Source organism: Sturnus vulgaris, chromosome 3 (assembly GCF_052056855.1).
Source record: "Sturnus vulgaris isolate bStuVul1 chromosome 3, bStuVul1.hap1, whole genome shotgun sequence".
Taxonomy (NCBI): domain Eukaryota; kingdom Metazoa; phylum Chordata; class Aves; order Passeriformes; family Sturnidae; genus Sturnus; species Sturnus vulgaris.
This window is the reverse complement of record NC_142245.1, coordinates 100,263,075-100,286,037: the sequence shown is the minus strand read 5'-3', so window position 1 is coordinate 100,286,037 and position 22,963 is coordinate 100,263,075. Positions and strand designations below refer to the sequence as shown.

General features: G+C 40.0%; 2 protein-coding genes across 6 annotated transcripts in view; both read right to left on the bottom strand.

Moving 5' to 3' along the window:
• GRHL1 (grainyhead like transcription factor 1) overlaps positions 1-11,928 on the bottom strand; it is a 48,326-nt gene extending 36,398 nt beyond the window's left edge. The window contains exons 1-2 of one of the 4 annotated variants that reach the window (XM_088162395.1): positions 9,946-11,928; positions 931-1,117 (exon numbers count right to left, since the gene is read on the bottom strand). In XM_088162395.1, coding sequence (XP_088018521.1) covers positions 931-996 — 66 coding nt within the window. In that variant the 5' untranslated portion in view covers positions 997-1,117; positions 9,946-11,928. The other 3 variants (XM_088162394.1, XM_088162393.1, XM_014894990.2) reach the window with 3 other exon arrangements.
• Positions 11,929-12,073: 145 nt separating this feature from the next.
• TAF1B (TATA-box binding protein associated factor, RNA polymerase I subunit B) overlaps positions 12,074-22,963 on the bottom strand; it is a 45,489-nt gene continuing 34,599 nt past the window's right edge. For both annotated transcript variants that reach the window (XM_088162396.1, XM_014894991.2), the window contains exons 10-15: positions 21,585-21,762; positions 21,240-21,286; positions 18,401-18,491; positions 17,876-17,946; positions 15,747-15,972; positions 12,074-12,731 (exon numbers count right to left, since the gene is read on the bottom strand). In XM_088162396.1, the coding sequence (XP_088018522.1) occupies positions 12,539-12,731; positions 15,747-15,972; positions 17,876-17,946; positions 18,401-18,491; positions 21,240-21,286; positions 21,585-21,762 (806 nt within the window). In that variant the 3' untranslated portion in view covers positions 12,074-12,538. The remainder of the gene's footprint in view (positions 12,732-15,746; positions 15,973-17,875; positions 17,947-18,400; positions 18,492-21,239; positions 21,287-21,584; positions 21,763-22,963) is intronic.

Sequence of the window (22,963 nt, the reverse complement as noted above, 5' to 3'; positions counted from 1 at the left end):
CTCACTGCTCTTAAAAGACACAAGCCAAAGTGCCAGGCAGGAGAGCCAAGTCAGCCTCCTGGCCTTCCTGCATGCTCAGCAAAGAAAAAACAGGCATCTCCACCTGGTGAGCCAGGCCACCATAACACAAGCGTCTCAACACAAGCAGGACCCCTCCCTGCCTGGAAATGCCTGCTGGTCTCCACTGACCTGGCTAGAGATAACTACCCTAGCTTATACTTCTGGTATTCAGGAAACAAAGCTCAGCAATATGCATCCCATGCAGACCAGAACACTCTGACTGCTCAGTTCAGCTGTGAGCATCTAGGAAGGCACATGTTTCTGAGAAGACCACAAACTCCAGGGAAGACAATCACTGCTATCAAAGGATTAACAGATGACAGCAGTTGAAGTTCACTGAGGGTTAGAGGGAAGCAGACAGCAACTCTTTCAGGTGGACACTTTTGCCCCACATACCACCAAAAACCTAGAATTTTTAGTATCAGCTGAGCCTAAAGTAACACAACAAACCCTCAGCAAAAGCCAAAGGTCCACCAAAATAGGGATCATGTGAACAAAAGGAGTTTCTTTCTCCATGTATATTTATATTCAGACTGAGATACAGTCCTAAAGTGCCATTCTTTATAACTATTTCTATAACACATTGCCTCTTGAAGAGCCTGAGGTCAACAGAAAAAGCATTACTCAAGTTGAAAAGTAGCAAAGTACTACTTAACTTTTCCATCAAGATCTAAGAGATCTTACTTTACAAAGGTAAACATAAAACAAATTTTCAGAATGAGAGACAGTTTTTTTCAATTCAAAACCCAAGTTGTTTAAAATCCTTGTGACCTGTTCACAGCGTCTGTAAAATCCTCTAGCAAATGACACCTTTGCCACAGGTGGAACACGAGCTCTGCTGGCTACCAGAGCAAACCCACATCAATCTACCTTGTAGTAATCATAGAGCAGTCCGAGGGCAGCTGCACTGTCTTCGTCCCCATTGATGCTCATCATAGCTTTGGTAGCTGCTGTGAGGGGATTTTCAAGAAAAGTTTTCCAGGCCTCATCTTCATTGGTGTAAGGACGTCTCTGAGAGTAGAGAGAGTCATTCTGAAGAACCAACACGGGTCTTTTACTTGAATCATAAAAAGAAGAAATAAAAAAGCCACCTGTTAGAACACATGAGAAACATTCCTAAAGCCCTTCAAAATTAGCTGCCCCAGTTTCATGGGGTTCATATTCTGATTCCGTGTACTGCAAGGATTAGTCAACACAAAAAGCCCAGAAACTTAATTCTGATCTCATGCTCAGAGTAAATCAGGATTAATTTGACCAAACTCAGATGAATTACACCAGCCTCTATAAAAAGACAAAGCCATGTAAGAGCACAACTGACCTGTTCATGCTCTGAATCCAACCCAGAAAGAGTTACACACTTTCTAGCCAACCACCTACAAAGCCTCCAGCACATCCTATGCAATACTGCCAAGCTACAACCTGATCTAGCTCCTATGTGGAACTAGAAAATGTGCATTAACAAAACATCTGTTTTCTCCAGTGCTTTCAAGTGTCTTCACTCTCAGAATATATCTAGAAACACCACCTAGAAGCTATTGATAAGTTACAGATGATATAGGGATATCAGTAAAGGGGAGTTCAAATCAATTTGGCAGTGTTTTTTTCTGATAAGAAACCAAAACTTACTGCCTGGTTATTGTTGAAATAATCCAGCACACTAGTTTGAAACACACTCAGATAAGTGAAGAAAAAAGGAAAAATCTAGAGTCAGTCCCTTTGTGCTATAGTATATCTATAAAAAATATGATATATTTACTCTGAACATTTGGAGATTGCTGGGAGCCAACAAACTCCACAATGACTTGAACATTCTGTCCACAGACAAAAGTAAGATGTGTAGAAAATGTTGTTCTGCCAGCCTAGACAACTTAGTATTTTTTTTGGTTCTATTGGTACAACATACGCTTCACCTTTTAAGTCAGCTCAAGCTCAAGTTTAAACCTTACTTTTAAACCAGTTCAGTTTTCTTTACATTGCAAGTTTAACATTAGTTTACTGCAGATTGGCTAGAAGAGAAGGAAAGGCTTTTTGATTTTCCTTAGTAATCCTAAACTTGACATTTTTAAGGAATTGGCCATAGGTAAAATAGAAAAGTAATTATTTAAAAAGAACTTCACATCCTCTCCCTAGTAGGGAATCCTTCTTTTCATCTATTTACCCAGATACATTCAGAGACTGAAATATACTACAAATACAAAAAGTTATGAAATAGAAAGTTGTGAAATTCTCTAATCACTATAATCAGCTTAGCAGTATCCTACATTTATCACCACCTTCTACCAAAAAGATTGCAAAGCAAATTACGCATTCGACGCTTTATCAGTTACACAAGTCACCCCATTGAGCTGCCATCGGACAGCTTGGCTGAGCTGAAGGCACTGAAAGCAAGTGGGAGTTTCCAGGACTTGTGAGAGCACTTCGTGGCTATAAATCAGTATTATGTTGTTGGAAAAAGAGCAAACAAAAATGACAAAAGAGACAAGTTCTTGCACCAAGCCCTTTCTTTAGGTCTTCACCCGTATTTGTGTACACAGTGACACAGACACACACAAATGCAGATATCTCTGGTATTGAGGACAGCTACTTTCTATCAAAGTGAGGAGACTCAGAGAAGACAAAGCGGAATTTTCTTTAGGGACATAGTACAAGCTCCTGCTATACAGTATGACAAAAGAAACCTTCAAAATATCCATAACAAGTGGGAAAATCCTCCAGTTAAACTTACTCACAGAGAACAAGGCAACTGAAATAACCTGGGTGCAGTTCCCTTGATCCATCCCCGCCAAGCTGAAGGGCTAAGTCAGCCCTGCTGAACTCACAAGATCACTAAGCTGATTCCCTCCAGCAACACAATACTCACAAGGGAAAGGAAAATCATCTGAGAACCAAAAATACTGAGAACAAAAGCATCAAACAACTGGAAGTGTAGTGAATGCAAGACCTATGTATTTTTGTATGATTTCTTCGTCACTGAAACACCCAAATTCAATGGACATTGCCCTATAGGTAACTAAAGAAGCATAGAAAAAAGTTATGTGCAGAATTATCAAGAAAAGAGCAGTGTTTGGCAGGAACTCACTCCTTTAGATTCACAACTTCTTTTGGGAAAATGAGAACATATTAATAAGAGAAGGCAAACACATATTTGTTTCCTAAGCTTTAGAAGGTATCTGGCATGCTGATCTGCTCACAGAGTAGCAGAAGTCCAGTAGAGGCAGAAAATTAAGTTCCATACAGCAGCTCTAATAATTTCCCGATTTTACTTTCCACGTGACCACAGTGGAAGCAGAGGAATACTACAAAAGGTAGAGACTCTCGCTTTGCCTATGAGGCTTCCCCAGCCTGCGATGCTCTGTGTTCAGACCACAGAAACTATTCCTCCTTCCTTCACTGACCCAGGACCAGCCGTGCTGTCCCTCGGTTATCCCGGTGACGTTCAGAGCTGCCCAGCCGTGCCGTGCCTGCTCCTGCACACAGCACACCTCCAATGCTGAGGCAGCACCGAGGAGCTCTGCCACCGGCATCTGCGTGCCAGAAAAGCAAAGTGCAGGTACCCAAATTGCTACGGCCTCATCTGCTAAGTGTCACTGGAAATAAAAACACCTATGAAAAATCCTAATCAGAGGCATGAGTTAGTGAACTGCTGCGTTGGAGTCCTCTTCCTAGAAAGTAGCATATCGAAACAAAAAGTTGTGTTTAAAATCCTACACATTCCCTAGGAAAGGAGTGCATTTGAGTCACCAATCATTCAAAGTATAGAAATCTTATAATCGGTTCTTGAAATCAAATCACTTCAGTTACCCCGTTTTCTGGCACTTAGGCGTCCACGGCCACCGTCAGCAGATGGACACGGTGACAAGTGCAGCAACAGACCCGAGTCATTAAACACAGCCCGGGATCCGCTTGAAGGCGACGTCTCGTACTCAAAACCACGAAGTTACAGAACACACGCACCTCGAGCTCAGTTTAACTCTTTCAGGACCCACTTTCGGCTACTCCGGGGTCGCCGCAGCCGAGCTGGCCGGCAGCCGCCCTTACCTGCCGAAGTCCACCTTGCCGGAGGGATGCGCCTCGTAGAAGTCCATGGGGGCCGCTGCGGCCGCCGGGCAGCGGCGCGGGGGCTCAGCCCGGCTCCCTCGGCCTGGCAGCTCCTCCCGACGGCGCGGCCGCCGCCGCCACCCGCATTTAAGGCGCGGCCCGCCGGGGCGGGGGGCGGCCCCACGCCTCGCTGCGGGTGTCGGGTTTCAAAGCCGGCCCAGCCCCGGCGCTCGCCCCGCGGGGCGGGGTGGCCGCCGGGGTCGCCCCGCTGCGCCGCCGGGCCTCCCCCCGGGGCTCAGCCCCCGCTCCCCCCGCCATTCCGCACCGCCCCGCCGCAGCCTCCGGGTACTCCTCCGAGAGAGAGGAGCGAGGGGGGCGGACCCCGCAAGCGCGGCTTCTCCAGCCCGGCCCCCGGGCGGCGAGCCCCTCTCGCCGCAGCCCCCCGGCGGGGCGGCAGCACCGGTCGGACCGGACGCGGTACTCCTTCCCCCGCCCGGCTCACTCACTTGTCGTAGTCCTGTGTCATGTCTGGTGGAGGCAGCGGGCGGCAGGACTGGCCGGGCGGGTCGGGAGGAGCAGCGCCGCACACCCGCCGCTCCGACGGGTTTTGTCGGCTCCTCTCGCCCGCTCAGGTGCTCCCGCAGCCGCAGGTGGACGCGCGCCGCGCCTCGCCTCCCATTGGCTGCCGCGGCCTGAGGGGCGGGGCTGCCGTGCCCCCATTGGTCGGGCGGGCTCGGGGGCGGGGCCGGCGCTGTGAGGGCTACGCGGGCCCGGAGCGAGCCCCGAGCCCGTGAGGGGACAGCCCAGGAGCGGCCCTGCGCGGGGAGCACCGGGATCCTTCTAAAAATGGGATTCCCTTCTTCCTCTCTCCCCTCCCATGTAACTTCATTTATCTCACGTGTACTGCACCCAGTTTTAGGAAAATCTAAACTCACCACAATCATATGAATTGTCTTTACTGTAGCCTTAAGCTGCGCCACGGAAGGTTTAGGTTGGACATAGGAGGAATTTCTTTGCAGAAAAAGCGATTAGACATTGAAATGCGGTGGCGCGGGAGGTGATGGCCTCCTTGTCCCGGTGGTTTTTAAGGAAAGACAGGATGTGACACCCAGTGCTCTGGTCTAGCTCACAGGGTGGTGTTCGCTCATAGCTTGGACTCGATGATCTCAGATCTCTTTTCCAACCTAATTGGTTCTGTGAATTTGCACAAGCGCTGCACCAGCTGCTACAGGGCAGCAGATCTATGCGTTACTCATTGCCTCTCAGATGAACCCGGGTTTGGGGAGCAAGGGACACTTACAATGTGGTTAATGCTGAAAGTGCACCAAAATGCTCCAGTGCAACACCAGCAGCAGCATTGCAAACATCAGATTTATCCAAAGTTACATGCATGAAGTTAAATCAGAAAGATCTTGAGTTTCTCCTTGAGAAATAAGGGTGGAAGGTTGCTTGTCTAAGTAACAAGTTGAATCAAACCCATATAGCAACAGTGCTATCTATCATATGTCAAGATGCTTCAGATAGCTACTGTAATTTAAAAGTGTGCTCACTAATAAGAGGTCTCTCCTTCTAGGTCAAAATCTCTTCCCTATTTGTACAGGATATATTCCAAAATTATAGAAGAACAATTCAACCAGCCAACCGAAGGAAATATGAAACTGAAGACAAACTTTAACTAAGAGTCTAATCCTGGAAGTTGCATAATATCCTCTGACTGGATTACAGTTAGTGTTGTAAAAAGAAAATGCTTTGTTTGGATCTGCAAACATCGCCATTAGGATGGCAAGATAAATACCATTACTGAAGTAAGATCTTGCTCTACAAAGTGAAATGAACTGATGTAAAATTGTTCTTATAGGACATGCAGTAAAAAGTATTCTATATTTTGAACCCATGTTTAAAATCTCATTCAAGATTACATAGAAGAAATTTCTTATCTGATCTCACATATGAAAAAAATAATATCACCCGATTAAGAGGTTGAAAAGTTACATTTTTTCCAAACAAGTATAACTTGCTTCATTTCTGATACAAATTACAAAACCAGCTCAAAATCACAAGTACTGGGAAGGACTGCTGTCTTTCTATTCACTCCTCATACTCCTTGCTTCTGTTTGTAGAATTCTGGGATATGCAGATGTGATGGCTGCTTTTTAGCACAGGTGCACACTTTTCATTAACAATAAAATATAATACTGCCCTGTAGCCATAGGTGACCCAGATGCAGGACGTGCTGGAGTTCAGTTATATGTTTATATAGCACCCCAACTACTAAAATCTTAGTGATGTGCCACACTTGATATTTCTACTTAACTCAAGTTTACTATGATTTTATTCCAAATAACTCAAAGCTGTTTATCTCTGCAAAAGGGATGCCTTTTCTTAACAGCCTGATCCACTGATGAAAACTTGGTTATCACCATAGCAATCACTTCCACATTCAGGAGACAATGATATAAACACCGGATTGTGACACCACTGACTAATCTGCCGGTCACAATCTAGACTCTGCAACACCACTTGTAGGTGTATTTATGTGATGTCACTAACTGGGTTGCATCACCACCAAGTAAAATCAGGCAAGAAGCACAAAGGGATTTAGCAGAGCTTTGGCTGGGGCATAAAGCCATGCCAGCCTGGTGGGGCAGTGCTCTGGCAGGACTTCCCTTGCCCTGTGCTGACTGGCCTTCCCTCCAACTTCTTACTTCTCTCAGCCCTTTCACATCAAACTCACTCTTCTCATCCACCTCTCACGCCCTTCCCTTAACCTTTCTCTCTACCTCAATCCTTCCTTCAGCATTCTCCTTCCCTTCTTCACACATTCATTTCCTTTTAAATGAATCCCACTCAAAACACACAAGGAACCCCACCACACTCATACATCATTAGCACCTATCAGGCTGAGCACTGTCCCATCATGCTTGCCCCTCTTCCCAGTCTGTCTTTTAACATTGCTGTGTAGAGAAACTGGGATTTATCCTGCACAAGAATTAGCTACTGTTATGACTTACCTAACAAATATGGGTTTAAAATCTCATACCTGATAATTATCATCTACATGCTCTGGTCATTCACACCTATGTAATAAACAAACAAGTTGCATCAGGTTTGTGGCAGTACTTTTGATTTCACAAAACACGGCAGGGAGTCAAAACAAGATACTTTTTGCTTAATCTGAAACCTTCAGATACAGCAGCTGGGCTGGATGTAAAGAGCAGGGAAGCTCCTATGCTTTCCATTACACAGCACACCAGGCAAACTTTCCTTCTCTGCTTTGCTTCTTCTTGGCTTCTGGTCACCAAGGACCTGGAAAAGTGAGCCCAAAGCTGATCACTGACCCTTGCAGAATAAACCTGAAGATAACAAAGAGCTTAAGAAGAAAAAAAAAAAAAGAGAAAAACAGGGGAAACTGAGGCAAAAGAAGGCACAGTGGAAAGAATAGACAAGTGACAGCAGAAAACGAAGATGGAAATGCCTTGTAATAAAGAGATGGCAAAGGGTGAAGGGAAAAAGGTACAGTAATAAACAAGAGCACAATGTGTAAAATATCGAACAAAGAAACAGTTTGCTTTCCACTTCAGTCATATCCCTATATGCAATCTTGCAAACATTCCTTAGAGATTCCCCTTTTTGATTCTGCATTAATCCCTAAAGATAATGTAAATACTCTTAAAAAGATACTGACTACTCAGGGTCAGGAGATACAGTTCCATCAGACTAACTGAGGACACTGAATTTACTACAATATAAATTCGCCAATTTTGCAGCAGTCTACATATTAAAAAAAAGTCAGCCTGAAACCTAAAATTTTACTGATGCTAAAATCTTTAGCATATCATCTGGTTTCACTGAGCACTTATCATCTTTGGTCGATTTTGTGCTTCCTCTGGGACTGACTGCTGTGTCCATAGGTCCTGCCAGACGGCCCATACTGGTGTAGTGAGAGAACAGCGTGTGCAGGTCCTTTGCTGCTGCTGTTCCCTGCCCAACCCATTTTGCTCCGCAACGTGGAATTCATGCAGCTGCCCAGTTAGGAGTTATGAATGGCGTGGGTCTCATTTCAGGAAACAATGGTTGCCACAATTTTATATCAACACAGCACGACAGAAGCATCCCAGGATCACAACACAGGCACTGAACATGCTTGGTGGCATTGTCAGGATGCAACAGCAGGGTCTGGAGCTGGAGAGCAAAGCCACTGCTGCGACAATGGGGTGGTCTATGAGCACACACAGAGTGCTTCTACAACAGACAGCAGCCACATGAGATTACCAGAGGAAAGTACTTGTATTTTCTTCTAAAAGCAGCTGATGTACTGCTGGAGGCAGAATGTAGATGCTGAGGTGGGGGAGGTGTGTTCTGGCTCTGGAAATGCTGCCATTAGCAGTTGTACAAGGGCAGCAATAACCTCAGGTGAGGACACCAGCTTCCATCTCCTGTTCTGGTAATGCTTACTCACTCTTGTTCACCATTTCAGCAGCATCCTAGCAAAAGGAGCAGTGAGAGATCTTTCACATATGCCTGTTTCCACATCTTGGCATCCCCTTAATGCTCTCCCTCATCTAACCTGACCAGGAACAAATAGCTTCACACATGAGGAGCAATAGGACCAGTAACTGTGGAGGAGATGCTGGAAAACAACATCCTGCATTTAGCACAAGGACAAATGCAGTGAGAGACACTGCTGTAACTAACCCACATATGAACACGCTCAGCCAGGAAATATGTACAACCATATGTGCTGGGAAGCCCATTCCATTTTGGATCAAAATAAAAGACTCATTACAGAGAGTTATCCTGACTTTTTTCTGCCTGTGAAGAATAAAACTTACTCAAACTGTCATGGGGAAAGGACAGATGATCTACAGGGGCTGACATCTTATTTGGGGATTTAACATATCCAGACTTTACCTGTCCCAAAAGCCATGTGGGTCCTGGCTCTTTTGCTCCCAGCCCTGCAAGAGCATCCTCTTGACAACTTACTACAAGATCCTGTATTTTTATTCAGAACAAGCAGAAGTCTTATTTGTCCAAAACAGGAGAAAAGTCATTTGAGGGACTTTTGAGATTTCCAAGACATTATGAGGAAGCAAGATACTCATTGCTTTGCCTGCAATACTGCACGAAGCTTTCTTACATCTTCTCCACATCATTGTTTCAGGGGTTGTGCTAAAAATGGGTTAGAAAAGACGTAATTGCAGTGAAGCCCATGCAATACACTATGGCAAACAAATTAGACTAACACTGGTTACAGGCATTGGGCCTTGCTGATTCTCATTCTCTGGTTAAATCAGGTTCAGGGCCTTCACTCTGTGTAAGTCAGACACCTTCATATCTGGACAACAACAAAAACTTCTTAAAGAAAAATGTATTTGAATGAGGCTAAGTTGATACTGAGAACACAGACACACTGAGGTAGTGAAAAACTAGTAAGGGTAAATATACCAATTCTGCTCAAGGTCGTGCCTTTCAAAAGAAAATGAGACATCTGTCATATTTCTCCACCAAAACAACAGAAAGGCTGCATTTAGGAGAATTCATAAAGCAAGGTTACTTTTGCCCATTTAAACACACTTTTCCCCTAACATATCAACTAAGAAAAAGTGAAAATTCACTTTAGAAGGTACATAAAGGTCTTAGAATAACTGATTTGCTATTGTCTAAGTTAATAATTAATTAAGTCTTCTTAGTATATACTGTTTAAGAAGTTTATTCTCAACTTCTTCTCAACTATTCTCACTTGCCTTTATCTATATACTTAAGAACAGTCATTCAAATTTTAAAGAAACTAAACAAGGGGAACCTCTTTTACTCAAAATTTACACGGGATTAAGTACAAAAAAGTACCTGGGCACTTTCAGCAAATAGTTACAGAAAGGAGCTGTAACTTCCAAGCCGAGAGGTGATGGGGAGTGTTGGGCTGTGCAGACACCCTGCCCTTCGGCTGTGCCCGCAGTGTCTGTTCGGCCGGCGCGGCTCCGCCTCCGGCTTGTACTCACTGCAGCTGTCCCAGCAGAGCTCAGCTACACCTCAGCGAAGATAAGGCACTCCTGGGGCTCGTCAGCTTCTTAAACACCACTACTCCAACACAAGAGTTGATTGATTAAACTGGATAGAACTAACAAAAAGCATTTTTGGGCCACACCCTTTATTTTAAATCTGACTCTTAGCCTATGTGTCCAGAAGGCACATGGCTCTTGATGATTAACTGCAAGCTTTATGTCAGTTTATTAAAGTTCAGCTTTAATTTAGTCTAACATCTAAGGAAGCTTTCTTACGTTTGTAACAATGCAACAATGAGCACAGTGTTTTTAATTTATGAAGCTCAGATTTTACTACTACAGTAGTTTTAGGAGAAAAGTATACCTATAATTAAGTGCGTAAGTCCTTCAAATAAAGACTTCTGAATTAAATTAATCCTTAATGTGTACTAAGGTGTCTTTTGAATAGTTAATTCAAAACTTTAATAGATATTACAGTAAAAAGAATGAGACTTTCAGTCATTTCACTGTTGAAAAGAGTGACAATGTATATTACACTTCTGTAGATTTTTAACTGATACAAATACTCATCTGGAAAAGTACAAAGAATAATTTTACCTAATACTTACAAATATTAGTAATTCACTCAGGTGAGGTCAAACATAATAGGTAATGGCTAATTTTAAAACACAAACACCAGACACAAGAGGAGATTTATACTGCTACGTTCCAAGTCCATTAATGTAAACATCAGTACAGACACACCTCACCAGAAGTCTGAGGTATCTAGCACAGCATGGCAATAGATTTAGACACACTGCACTGTGCCCACTTACGAAATCTCTTAACACACACACCAAGTAATAATTCAGTGTCTTTTCTCTTCCCACATCAAGCAGTTTAGTTCTGTATGGCTAAAACTATGCCTGCTCACCTGCATGTTAGTCACTTTATAGGACCATTGCTTTAAATCCCTGTGCTTCAATAACTAAGTAAAACACCTGAAAAAGTAAAAGCTTTCACCCAAACTGTGCTTTTGTGTCACCCCAAATCAGGACACCATATTCTTCCTGCCTCTACTGAGCCAGCAAAGCCTCCTGGTTTGCCTGTATTTCCATGTAACTGTTAAAACACACTTTTAATAGTCCTGTCTGCCCTACTTGTATGCAAAATACCACTTTATCACTTGCTCCAGACAGATAGAGCACATCACCTCTCCTATCATTCTCGATTTTTAAACAACTTCATGGTTTAAACCCTTTGCAATCTACTCACTGAATTGATTATCCTCCCAGATTAAATCTCACTGACTGCTCAGGGAGAAAGTCATTACTCTTTGTCAAGTCTGCAGGCACAGTTTTTCTTAGTTATAATAATGTTTAGAAACAGCTGTTGGTCTTGGATTTGAACAAACAGATTTGGTAAGTTCTGTACTCATGGTTGGAAATGATGACTTTAATTTCATTCAGCTGAAATCAGCATTATTCATCTGGGTATCTCCACAGCATCTAGGTTCAACATATGTATGTATATTGTTATGGAGTCTTCCGTGTAGTGGCAGCACCCAACTTCATTCACATGTCATCTGTGACAGTATAAAAACACGGTGCATAAATAAGATTGAGCATGAGAAACTGGTGGAATGGCCAGGGCACAAGCTGCTGAAGATACTGGGTTATAAAGTGCCCAGAAGAAGTTCAAGGCTTTAACAGTAGCCTTGCAAAAGAAGAATGGCAGGAGGACCTGGCAGTTACCGCTGCACAAGAAATAGGATCAGATTTTATACCAGGTACAAAAGTATCTGCAAAATCTGTGAAGCCTGAAGTGGAATGTGGACCTGAAAGGTGTTAACCTAAATGAGAGGCTCTGGCATAACAAAAGACTGGGAAATATACAGTATGCAAGGAAATGTAGAAAACTGTGTCAGAGTTGTTCCAGAACAACTGGAATGCTTTTTAGAAATAATAAAGAAAAAACTCACTGCAATGACAACATTAACACACAGCTTTTTTAATTTGTTAACATAGTATTTAAAAACAAAGTAAACATTATTTTCTAGAAATAAATTTACTGTCATACAATGGTAGGTAAAAAAATAGTTATTTTAATTGCAAAATCTCACAATGTAATTAGATGTTGTCATGTCCAGTACACTTAAAATATGTACAATTATGCCCCCAAAAATGGTAATTTCACAGCTTCCTGTTGTCTCTGATGCAAATTTATAAAATAAATGGTAATTAACAGTTTCCTTGGCAGTTTCCTTTCCCAGTATCAGTGACAAATTATAGATAAAATGACACTAAAACTGAAGTACAGTAGTAGATCTCAGCACTACTATCTTAACAAAAAAATGTCCATGAGACAAAAGAATCAGTGCAAGTTTAGATGTAATACGATGGTTTGGGATCAAACCAACTAAATTACATGTTTTTAATACTAGCAGTCTTAGGCCTTTTTTACTTCCGTAGGACTCTGCTGTATTTTAGTTTTTTATAGAGTTTTTTATTAAAAAGTTTGTGTTCTATCATACACACCTCATCATGGATATAAGAGGGCTGAATCCTCAGAAGAAAGGAGAACAACCCTAGTACAAAATGGTAACTCTGGGGAAACTCCACGTCTTTGTAATGAGCCAGATGACCACACAATCTGAAAAGAAATGGGGAGAAAACAAAAGCCCTAAATTACAAGTGCATTTAGTATTTAGCTAGCATTAAACTGCATTAAATATATTAACTGTATAAATATATTAACTGTATATTAAATACATAAACTGTATTAAATATATTAAACTGTAATTAGAGCCAAACTCTACATTTTACCAACAGCATAAATCATGATTCTAATTTACACTGTTGATTCCTGTGAAGTGATCCACTCCTGCAAAACCAAAGTACAACTGAACCAAGATATCTTCAGAGCTGGTGCAATCACAATAAGAAGAAAAAGCCATTAGAGCTTCTTGCACTATGAATCAGGATGTCACTCAGCCAGACAAAGAATACATTCTTTGCCTTTCAGGACTAAATGGAATCACTGTTTGTTCTTCCAGCTTTTAGCAAATGTAGCAAAGTATTAAAATTACTACCTCACCCTATTTTTTAAATTTCTAAGACTATCCAATTCAGACACCTTAGGCTCTTTACTCTGTTCTTCCCTCTCCATAGGGTTCCCCTCTCATCTTCCTGACACTATGTCATGGGATAACAACCCATTCATTTATTGTCCATTGCCTTTATGTGCTAAATACAAATTACATGTCTAGAAAACAAGAGAGAAAAGCTAAGTTAAGTTAATGGAGTAACAGGAAACATTGGGGCAAACACTGATGAGGTCAACAGAAATTAATTAGTGGTATAGCAGCCTTCTGCTTCATTATTTTGTAGCTTTCATGGTGAAAATGTTAATGAAAATAATGAGGTGATTGATATATAAGTATATAATGAAAATGGCAGAACTAGACTTGCTGGTAACAAGTGTCAGAAGGAACAAAAGATGAGCTGCAGAGGATGACCTGCAGAGATAGCTCAGTAAACATTAAGTTCAGCAACTTAGGTTGGAGAAACACCAAACTGGATAAACCTCAAATTTAGTTTAAAATACTACAAAGTTTCAATATTTAAATAAAAACACTGTACATTGATATGGAGGCCCAGGTGCTATATTCACCTATAAATCCTATATATCTTCTAACTTACTAGTTACTGCCTTGGGATGTGGAGAAGCAGTTTAAAATGTTCCCCATGTCTGATTCAGAGCAGCTGTCTTAAATATTCACCAGAACAACGACTGGGATCTGTCTGTCCCAATTTACAGGTAAGTGTGCTAATTACTAGACTATAAAGTCATTTGCTCGCTCCCTCTGGCCCAGCAAACATTTACATTTTACCTCAAACTGGAGGAACAGCCAGACCTGTCCTGAGTGCCAGGCAAGCCACACTTCAGGGAACACAAAGCCTCCCAAAGTCTGGCACACTGGAAATCTGGAACTAGGTCTCTCATGCCATGCATCCCATCCTCTGCCCTACCTCAGACCCCCTAAAAGCATTACCACATTTTTCACACACTATAATACCTCATCACATACAAAATCATACAGTCCTTTAGTTGGAAAAGACCTTTAGGAACATTGAGTACAACTCCTGTCACCTAAAGACTTCCATATCAAATCAGTGTAGGATCCAGTAAAATAGAGTTTTAAAATAAAATGTAAAAGCATTTCACCAACCATTTGACTGATCTCAGCTTTGCTGACACAGTAATCACATTTTAGTCCCAGGAATAAAGCATTTTAGCAGTCCAGTTAGGCCATGCTGATTTTTAGAGAAAGACAATTTGTAAGGTTTTTTTTAGTTCTATTCTACATACACAGAGGATAAGCCCTCATATCTGAGGGAATAGATGTTGTTTTCCAACGTTAAGTAAGTGTCAGATGTATACTTAACTACTTGCATTGCAAATGATATAATGGGAAATTTAACCAGTAAGAATTTAAATTCCAGTCTTGCCGCATGAAGGCTATGACAGTTTGCCATTAACATTTTAATATATTACATATGAAAATGTAGGCTTAAAAACAGACTTTGCATGCAAGATTATTCACACAAACATACACTGAAATATCCACTCATTCAATGTGTACATAAGATTTACGCAAATCTGTGGTAAAAGGATTATTGCCTCTACTCCCTTTAAAAAAAAAAGGTTCTTATTCATACAGAAGAATGAATCCATATAACCAAACCCCTTGTAATGTAACACTGTGCTTACATTATTCCAACCCATTTCTGTCACGGTGAGTACGTGAAAAGTAATGTGAAAAGGAAAATAAAGATAAGCAAATAAATCTACAGAAAGACAGAAAAGACTGCATACTTGTAAAACTCAGTTATTTTCAAGGGGAATTTAATGTTTTAAAAATCAAGGCCGTATCACTAAGACTGCATAGGGGCTATTGATCTCTGAATACCATTTCAAATTATATACCAGATAAAGATTTCACATGTTATTCAATAGACAAATGAAATCTCATTTCACATGAATGTAACCCAACCTCCTTTCCAAAAACACACTTTCCAATAGCATACATGAGAAATTCAGGAGAATCCAAGCCAGCTACAGAGTTATCTTTTCCACTGTACATTCCTCTTCTGGATTAGGGTTTCATAATGCAACCAATGGCAGAACCAAAGTCTGGCATATGATCCAGAAGTCAATGTGATTATGACCATCACAAAATCAGTATAGTGATTTAGATACAATGATTAATTTTCTGTAGATTTTTTAGAGGCCAGGGACGAGAGGAATGGGACTGTGTTTCCATTCTCTGCAGGGCTGCATCACAAGTATTTTTATAAAACACTATGAAGAAATGAAGTGAGTATTTGCACCTAGCTGCTACTCTCGTCATGTGACTCTAGTTGTTGATTTTGTCTCCTCTCTTCCCATAAGCTAACTTTGATCACTCTTCATGTTACAGTTTGTCTACTCACAGTCCAAGACTATCCATTCCTCACACACCCCTTTCTAGAAATGATTGTAACTGTATGTGAACACATAGCTCTGCACACACCCTGTACTTGCTGTTTGCAAAAAATACATGTATAGGACTTTACTTTCAGGAGAGCTTTCCAAAATGTATTTAGCAAAAATGTGAATACTTACTTCTCATTACATAGTTTAACTGTACACAGCCAATAGTCAGGGTTCATGGCTGTCAGTAAACCACGTTTTTCTTGCAAGACTCCCTTCAGGCTATGCCCGTGAAAACAACTCCCATCTGTGTTTTCTTCAGACCAACTTAACTGAAAACTTGAAGGATTTGGCTTTTCAGCACGTTGCACTGAACCAGACAGCTTGCTAAACTGATTTTGTAAGTTCACAACCATTTCTATGCAAAGAGAAACAAAAGAAACAAATTCAAAAGTATCAAGTACCAGAATACTGTTTAGAGATGATTAATACAAGAAGAAAATGGCATATTTGTGCATTTTAAATTTTTGGTTTTTCTTTAAACCTCTGCATGAAAGACTGAGAAATACGTGAAGTCTCTAGGTTCTCTGCCACCCTCTTTACAGGTTTTAGTGAAACATTTTGAAACATAATTCAAAGTGCCATGTCTTCTATATATAATGGTATTAGTAGTGGGGCACGCTAAAGCATTCATGCAAGTAAAACCTGTAAAATCCATTTGATACCACCAGGATTCTTATGCTGATAGAAAGCACATTCATACACACATGGATTCAAGGTTAAGCTTTTCCTGGTGCAAATTTCAACTGGTAAAAAACGTCAACGACAAAAAACCCCACTCTATGTCTGCCCACTGCTAGTGAATGAATGACAAGCTTTCCTAAATTACTGAGGCTGAGAAGGGAAAGAAGGTATCATGTTAGATCAGCAAACACTGTATGACTGCCTATGACTTATTTACCTAGGATAAAAAGCAGGTTAAAAACATTGCTGGAGCTTTAACTTCTTTTTATGAGCTGTATTTAAATAAACTCATTCATATATTGAAAGAAAAAAAAAAAAAACAAGAAAAAACCTCCTAAAATAATCCAAGGACTGGGAAGTTTATCTTCAAGATGACACTAAAATCTATGATCAAAATCAAAGGTTTAGGAAGGTTTCTGAAAGTCTGTACCTGGCACATAAGTGTTCTACAGCACTGTTTGTCTCTATTATGGTACATTTCTTTTAAGATGAATCCTGCCCAGTTATAATTATATGATATTCCTGCTCACAACATTATGATAAAGTTCTGTAATCTAAGCAGTTGTCTTCTAGCTCCAAGAGAAGCAGAGCCAGAAAAGGAATCTCTTTTCCTATAAATGCAGGAATTAAAGGGCATCTGAGTAAATCATCAAGCTTGAAATAAATACATCAAACGTGGTTTCCATGGATTATTACTTGACTACAGGATCATCCCAACTGACTTTTGAAGAGTACTTAAAAAAAACCCCACTGCATTCTTGAAGGAGATATCCAACATGTGTAATTCAAACCAAAGAGGATTATACAACTTGTTTAGAAGTCCCTGAACCATTGCTTCCAGAAACTGAAAGAGCATATAAAAGGAAAAGTACCACTTGCCACACTTAATAGATCTCTTCCCAAAAAGCTGCTGCTTTCTGGATAAAATGAAATGTAGAATGAAGAACTCCAGATCTAATTTGGCTGAATAAAATTCTGGTTTTCTTTATTTCTACAGACAACTGGGGTTTTGTTGTTTTGTTACTTTGCTTTTATGTCAACACAAACTTCTCACAAGTACTTCCAGAGCTACTAAAATACAGTAGTTGTACCTGCTTTCCAACCATATACAGCTGGCTGTGCAAGTAAAGCCTTCCTTGCTTTCCACAGAAGGTTGCAAGAATGAGTGGGAGAGAAGAGAGGCATGCAAGATCTACCAAAGGACACGCTGGGATATTCATACCAAAGCATACAAGAAACTAAAGGAGGAAACAGAAGGAAAGCTATGGAAGACCAACAACTTACAAGGAACAGCGATATAAAGGCGAACTAGAGAAGATGAGGACAAGAGTATTTATTCTGAGACATGGTTCAGTAGGCTGTTAGGAAGACTGGCAAAGGCAGTTTCAGTTGTGCATGTTTGAAAAATTCCAGCTACAGGTTATAAAACAGTACTACATTAATTGTACCAAGAGATGGAAGAGAGGGGACAAAATATTTTAAGATGTAAAAGTTATCAGTCACAGCTGAAGATTTTCCATGACGGGAAAAGTTGGAGCAGATTTCTGTGTTTCTGGGAAGAAGCAAAGTTTACTCACGTCTTCTCTTTAGAACTTTAGATTTTTTCTTGACTGAATAGAACAAAGGCTTTTCACATCTCCACAGATACCTACCAGTAAGAGACATAAGAATTGTTAACAAAAAGAAAGCTGGACCAAATGAATAAAAGAACAATAACTTATTACAAATACTGATAGAGTTTTAAATTAAAATTGAAATAATCTAATGTTTAGTGCTATTAAAAACCACTGCCCCTCCAACATATAAAGGAAATATTTTTCTGAGTAGGCAAACCAAGGCATGTTAGCCTAGATCTACTGTAATCAGTTAATTGTTCAGCTGTATAAGCTATTTTTCACAGTAAGTGAGCATTTAATTAATAACCTGGATAAACATTATGAGTGTAAATAGAAAATTAATACAGTGATTTAATCATTCTATTCACTCAAGCTTGGTGGATAGATATGTGAAGCAAATTTCTAACTTTTTAAAAATTTCTGTAGGGATCAAGAGTTCATGTAGAACTGTCTAGTTTAAAAAAGAAGTACTTAAAAACCTCTTACTTGGCTCTTTCTTCATCCAATTTCTTCTGCTCCACATCCAAAGAATGTTTTACCACCTCATACCACTTCTTGAACTCAAAATAAGGGCCACCTGAATAAAATATACACACTTCAGTTTGGTAAGAAATGAAAGAAATGACAGAGAAGGTGGTCTCCAAGCAGCTAGACCCTGCATCTTGCACCTGTACACAAACTACCTCAAATGCTATGTGCTTAAAGAAAACAAAGTTGATCTAAAAATTCTGTAAGAAAGAGAAATGCTGAAATGGAGTGAAAGAACAGCATGTCATAAGAAATGCAAAGTAGCCCCATATCTTAGATTTCATAGATTTAGCACAAATCAAACCTTTTCCCTCTTTTCTGGAAAGGTAAGCCTACCTCCTCTCTATGAAATCGGCTTGTTCTCCAATGTGTGGAGTGGCCTTCAACTGTTCAAAGCTGAACTCAAGGGATTAATGAAACTATGCATCAAGCTTAAGTTTAAACAAATAAAACCTAAAGAAGCTCAGATGCAAAATTTCACATAGTTTCATCAGCTCCCATGATAGATAGCTGATAGACAGCTCAGCAACTGTCTATCCTACTACCCATGAAACCTTACAGGGCTGGAAAGATAAACTAGACAATGGCCTTCATATCAACCTCTCATGGTCCAGAGCACAGGAACTTCATTTGTTGATATGTGAACAAGTATTTACCAGCACATGCAAAAATATGAAGACTTAGGACAGTTAGCAGCACCTTTATCACTGATCCTCCAAAGAGGCAGAAGACTGAAGCAGACCAGTTGGGTACAGTAAGGATAAGAATTCCAAACAGAAATATGGTGTCGATTTATATATTTTAAAATAATCAACTCTTATTCCCCGTGGGTGGAATATCTGCATTGTGAATTAACCAGACTTTGCATTTCCCCATCATCCCTGCACTGCATGCGATGCTTGTGTCATGCTCAGCTTTGCCAGCCAGCTGTTTAGACTCTCCTGAAAGTGAATATACTGCTCTTACAATCAAACTTATATATCTTTTGTATTATTTGCATTTCTGCTGTTTGCATTATCCTGCCTCAGAATGTCTAGATGCTAAAAACATAGATGGTCTCAAAAAGCAAGGGACACATGAAAAGAACAAAGAACCTTTAGTAGTCCTTGAAATTCAAAGGTTTGGATACAACTTCATCATTTCCTTAAACCCTGAGGTTTAAGTAAATACTCCTAAATTGCTGGGAGAGCAATGTGGGAGGTTGTAGAAATTTGTGTTAAACTTCATATGAATTATTAAGCATCTGTCACATGCAAAATCATAGTCAGAGACATGACGCTACACTGTAATAACCCAGTACTACTGCTGGTCTGACATTCATATTGCTGAGCTGACTGGCAAATACACAGCTCTGATACACACATACATATACATCTATATATGTATATCTCAATCACATTCTATTTGAACAAAATCCGTATTGTGGATGTGTGCAGTTCAGAGAACACACACAGTAGGTAATTACAATTATCTCTTGTACTGCTTCCAGTGAGACTTGAAGAAATGTAGGAACTGAAACACTGTTTTTTAATTAAAAAAGGACTAGAGAATGGATAGTTAAGTTGAGAATGGAGTTAACATAAATTGAATCTTTAAAATTTGGTATTATTCATTATTCATTTCAGCACTCTGACTTTGGGAAAATGCCAGAGTCAGTTTTGAGCTGTGGCACTGATTGGTCATCTAACAGAAATTTTCACATTAGCTTCTCTGCGCAGCTGCTCACCACCCCCTTCAATATTTTAAGCACAGGGACAACAAAACAGAGCATATGGATCATTTGCACCAGCAGATTTTAAAGTTAAAAAGTGGGCAAGGAATGAGCTGTTAATTCCCAAGGGCAATGAGACTTGTTAATAAGGGAGAAACCCCATTAAGACATTAATGGCTTTGAGCCTCAGCTTGTAAAGCAGTTGCACAACTCCCCACTCCTGTCACTATCATGTACTTCAAGTTTTCAAGGGAAGTAAAATCGAAATGAAAAAATCCACCGTAAGTTTGTGTATCCACCTGAATGTGAAAATTACCAGTTTTAGTTAACAGCGATGACTGTCTCTAGTTACAGCAGTAATTGAGCTCACACATGACACTTTTATTATGGACCCGAACTTTAAACAAAGCAGCAGAAGCATCAAAATGACCCAAAACTGGACAAAAGGCCTAACAGATAAACCACTGTAGCACATCTTGGGTCTTATCTTCAACTGTGATTTGGATCAGGCTATGGAACGTCTTCCTGAAGATTTCTAATCTTTGATTTCGTCTTTCTGCCCTCAAAGAACCATGTTCACACCATTATCTTCTCTATCTTAATTGCTGTTAGCTTTTCCACACTCTCTCAAGATTATTTGGACTAAGAAACTAGATTACATCTAAAATATGTTACACACTAAGAAATTTTATTTAACAAGACTAAACAAGTTTGGATTTTATCATAAATGTGGTTTGATGCCCCTAGTAAGTATCTGCTATTTATGATCAAAGTGTGTTCCCTTTTCACAGCATATCCATTCATCTCCACCTACCACACATAAAACTGTAAACCAAGAGGCAAACATGCACAAGCAGAAGCAGAGAGGCACCAGCAAAATGTGTACCAAACTCCCCTATCTCGAACAATAAGAAATGTGCAGGCCATTTTACATGAACAGGATCTACTCTTTTCTCCAAATAAAATTTGCCCTTAATGAATGACAGAAACACATTTTCATGATCAGCAAAAATCTTTCTAACCCTGACTGCAAAACTGTTTCATTTACAGAATCATAATACTGCTTTTGCTAGAATATTTATGTACCTTCTGTGTTATTTTTATTTCTTTCTTCAGCAAACTCTGAAAGTAACCTGTAAAAAAAGTTTTAAAATCAGGCTGTTTCATAGATCCAAATACTGCACTTTTCACATGATGTTCAAATACAATGGACAAAAATTACATCCTAATTTTATTCCAAGTATCAGATAAAACTCAATGAATTTTGAAACTAACTAATATTTCATGACTAAAATGCCTTCAAGTGTATGGTTTAAGCTACTGAACTTAACTGAAATTCCAATAGCATAAATTTAACTGAAAAGAAAGAACGATCCAAGACAAGCACAATTTGAAATCTGGGGGTTGCTACAGATTTGTCTGTACACTTACCATTCATAGTGATCATCTAATAAAAACAGTAATTTGAGGACCACTACAATAACTGCTGCAGCAAGAACATCATATTTCACTTTTCTTGTTGACTTATTTCCAGGCATAAGAGTCAGGAAATCCACTTCTCCAATACCAATCTTTTTCACCACTCGACAAGTCCAATTATGCAATTCATCTGATTAATATAAATAAAAATATAAAATATTAAGCAAGAAATATTTTTACAGTGCAAATATGTTGGCCATTTGATGAAAACATTGCTTAGGTCTTTTAGGACGATTTGACAGCCATATTTTTCAGGCTGAGGAGTATTTTTGGATACTTTTAAAAATACTAGGCAACCTTCACTGTGCTTACATGGAGAACACTTGTGACTTATTATATATTCATATGAAGAATTAAAAAATTACATATTTAATAGTGCTTTGATGTTACTTGAATAACGTAGTGAGATCATCCTGAACATTCTTGTGGGAAAGCCTATTGCAAATCCACATAAATATATTTTCAAAAAAAATCCCCAAAACAAAAAAAACTTGTCACGACCTTTTCCCCTGCATGTTGACTGAACACCCAGAGCAGGAATCAGCAGGGCACAGAGGAGGGACAGGGCTGGCTGGGCACGGAGAGCAGTTTGGTGGTGGCAGGGCCCAGCAGAAGGTGCCGGGGTCACGCCTGGCTGTCCCTGCACAGCCCCATGGCACGCGCGGGCTGTGCCAGGGACATCCAGCTGCAGCTCCACCAGACACACAGCAGCTTATCTACACAGCCTTATTCCTCTGCTTATTTTTCACAGATACAAATCCCCCAAATTTCTCACCTTTCCTGTTCAGCAAGAAATACAGGAGTTGATTACATCACCATCAGATTCCACAAAGGTTAGCAATGTATGACTAAGTACAACCTTAATCCAGCTGTACTTATACTCTCCTGCTGCTTACAAAGAGTTCAGTAGGAACCAGTTTTTAATCCTCTAGCGCATAACAGTAAAAGTTAAAAAATAATGTGGAAACTAATTTTTCTTTTAAATACTAGAAGCATATTTATTTCAGATACAAAAACAGTCTCTTCGTTGATATTCAGTCTCCTTTACCACTCCCAATTAATTTCTTCTTTTTTAGTTGCTAGACAACAGCAGCAGCCCTTTTTCAATTAAAAAAAAATGTTTATCCACGATAAAAATCTTAGTTGCAGGGAAAAGGACAATATATTCCTCTTCCACAGTAATTTTCAAAGAGTACTTAGCTTTGGATTTCTATGCAAAAGATCTGAAAATGACAAATTCGTAGCCTTTTTTTTTTTATTCAATTGATACTTCGCAATCTATAAAACAATGTAATCCTCAATGGGCTCACAACACTGTCATAAAACTACAA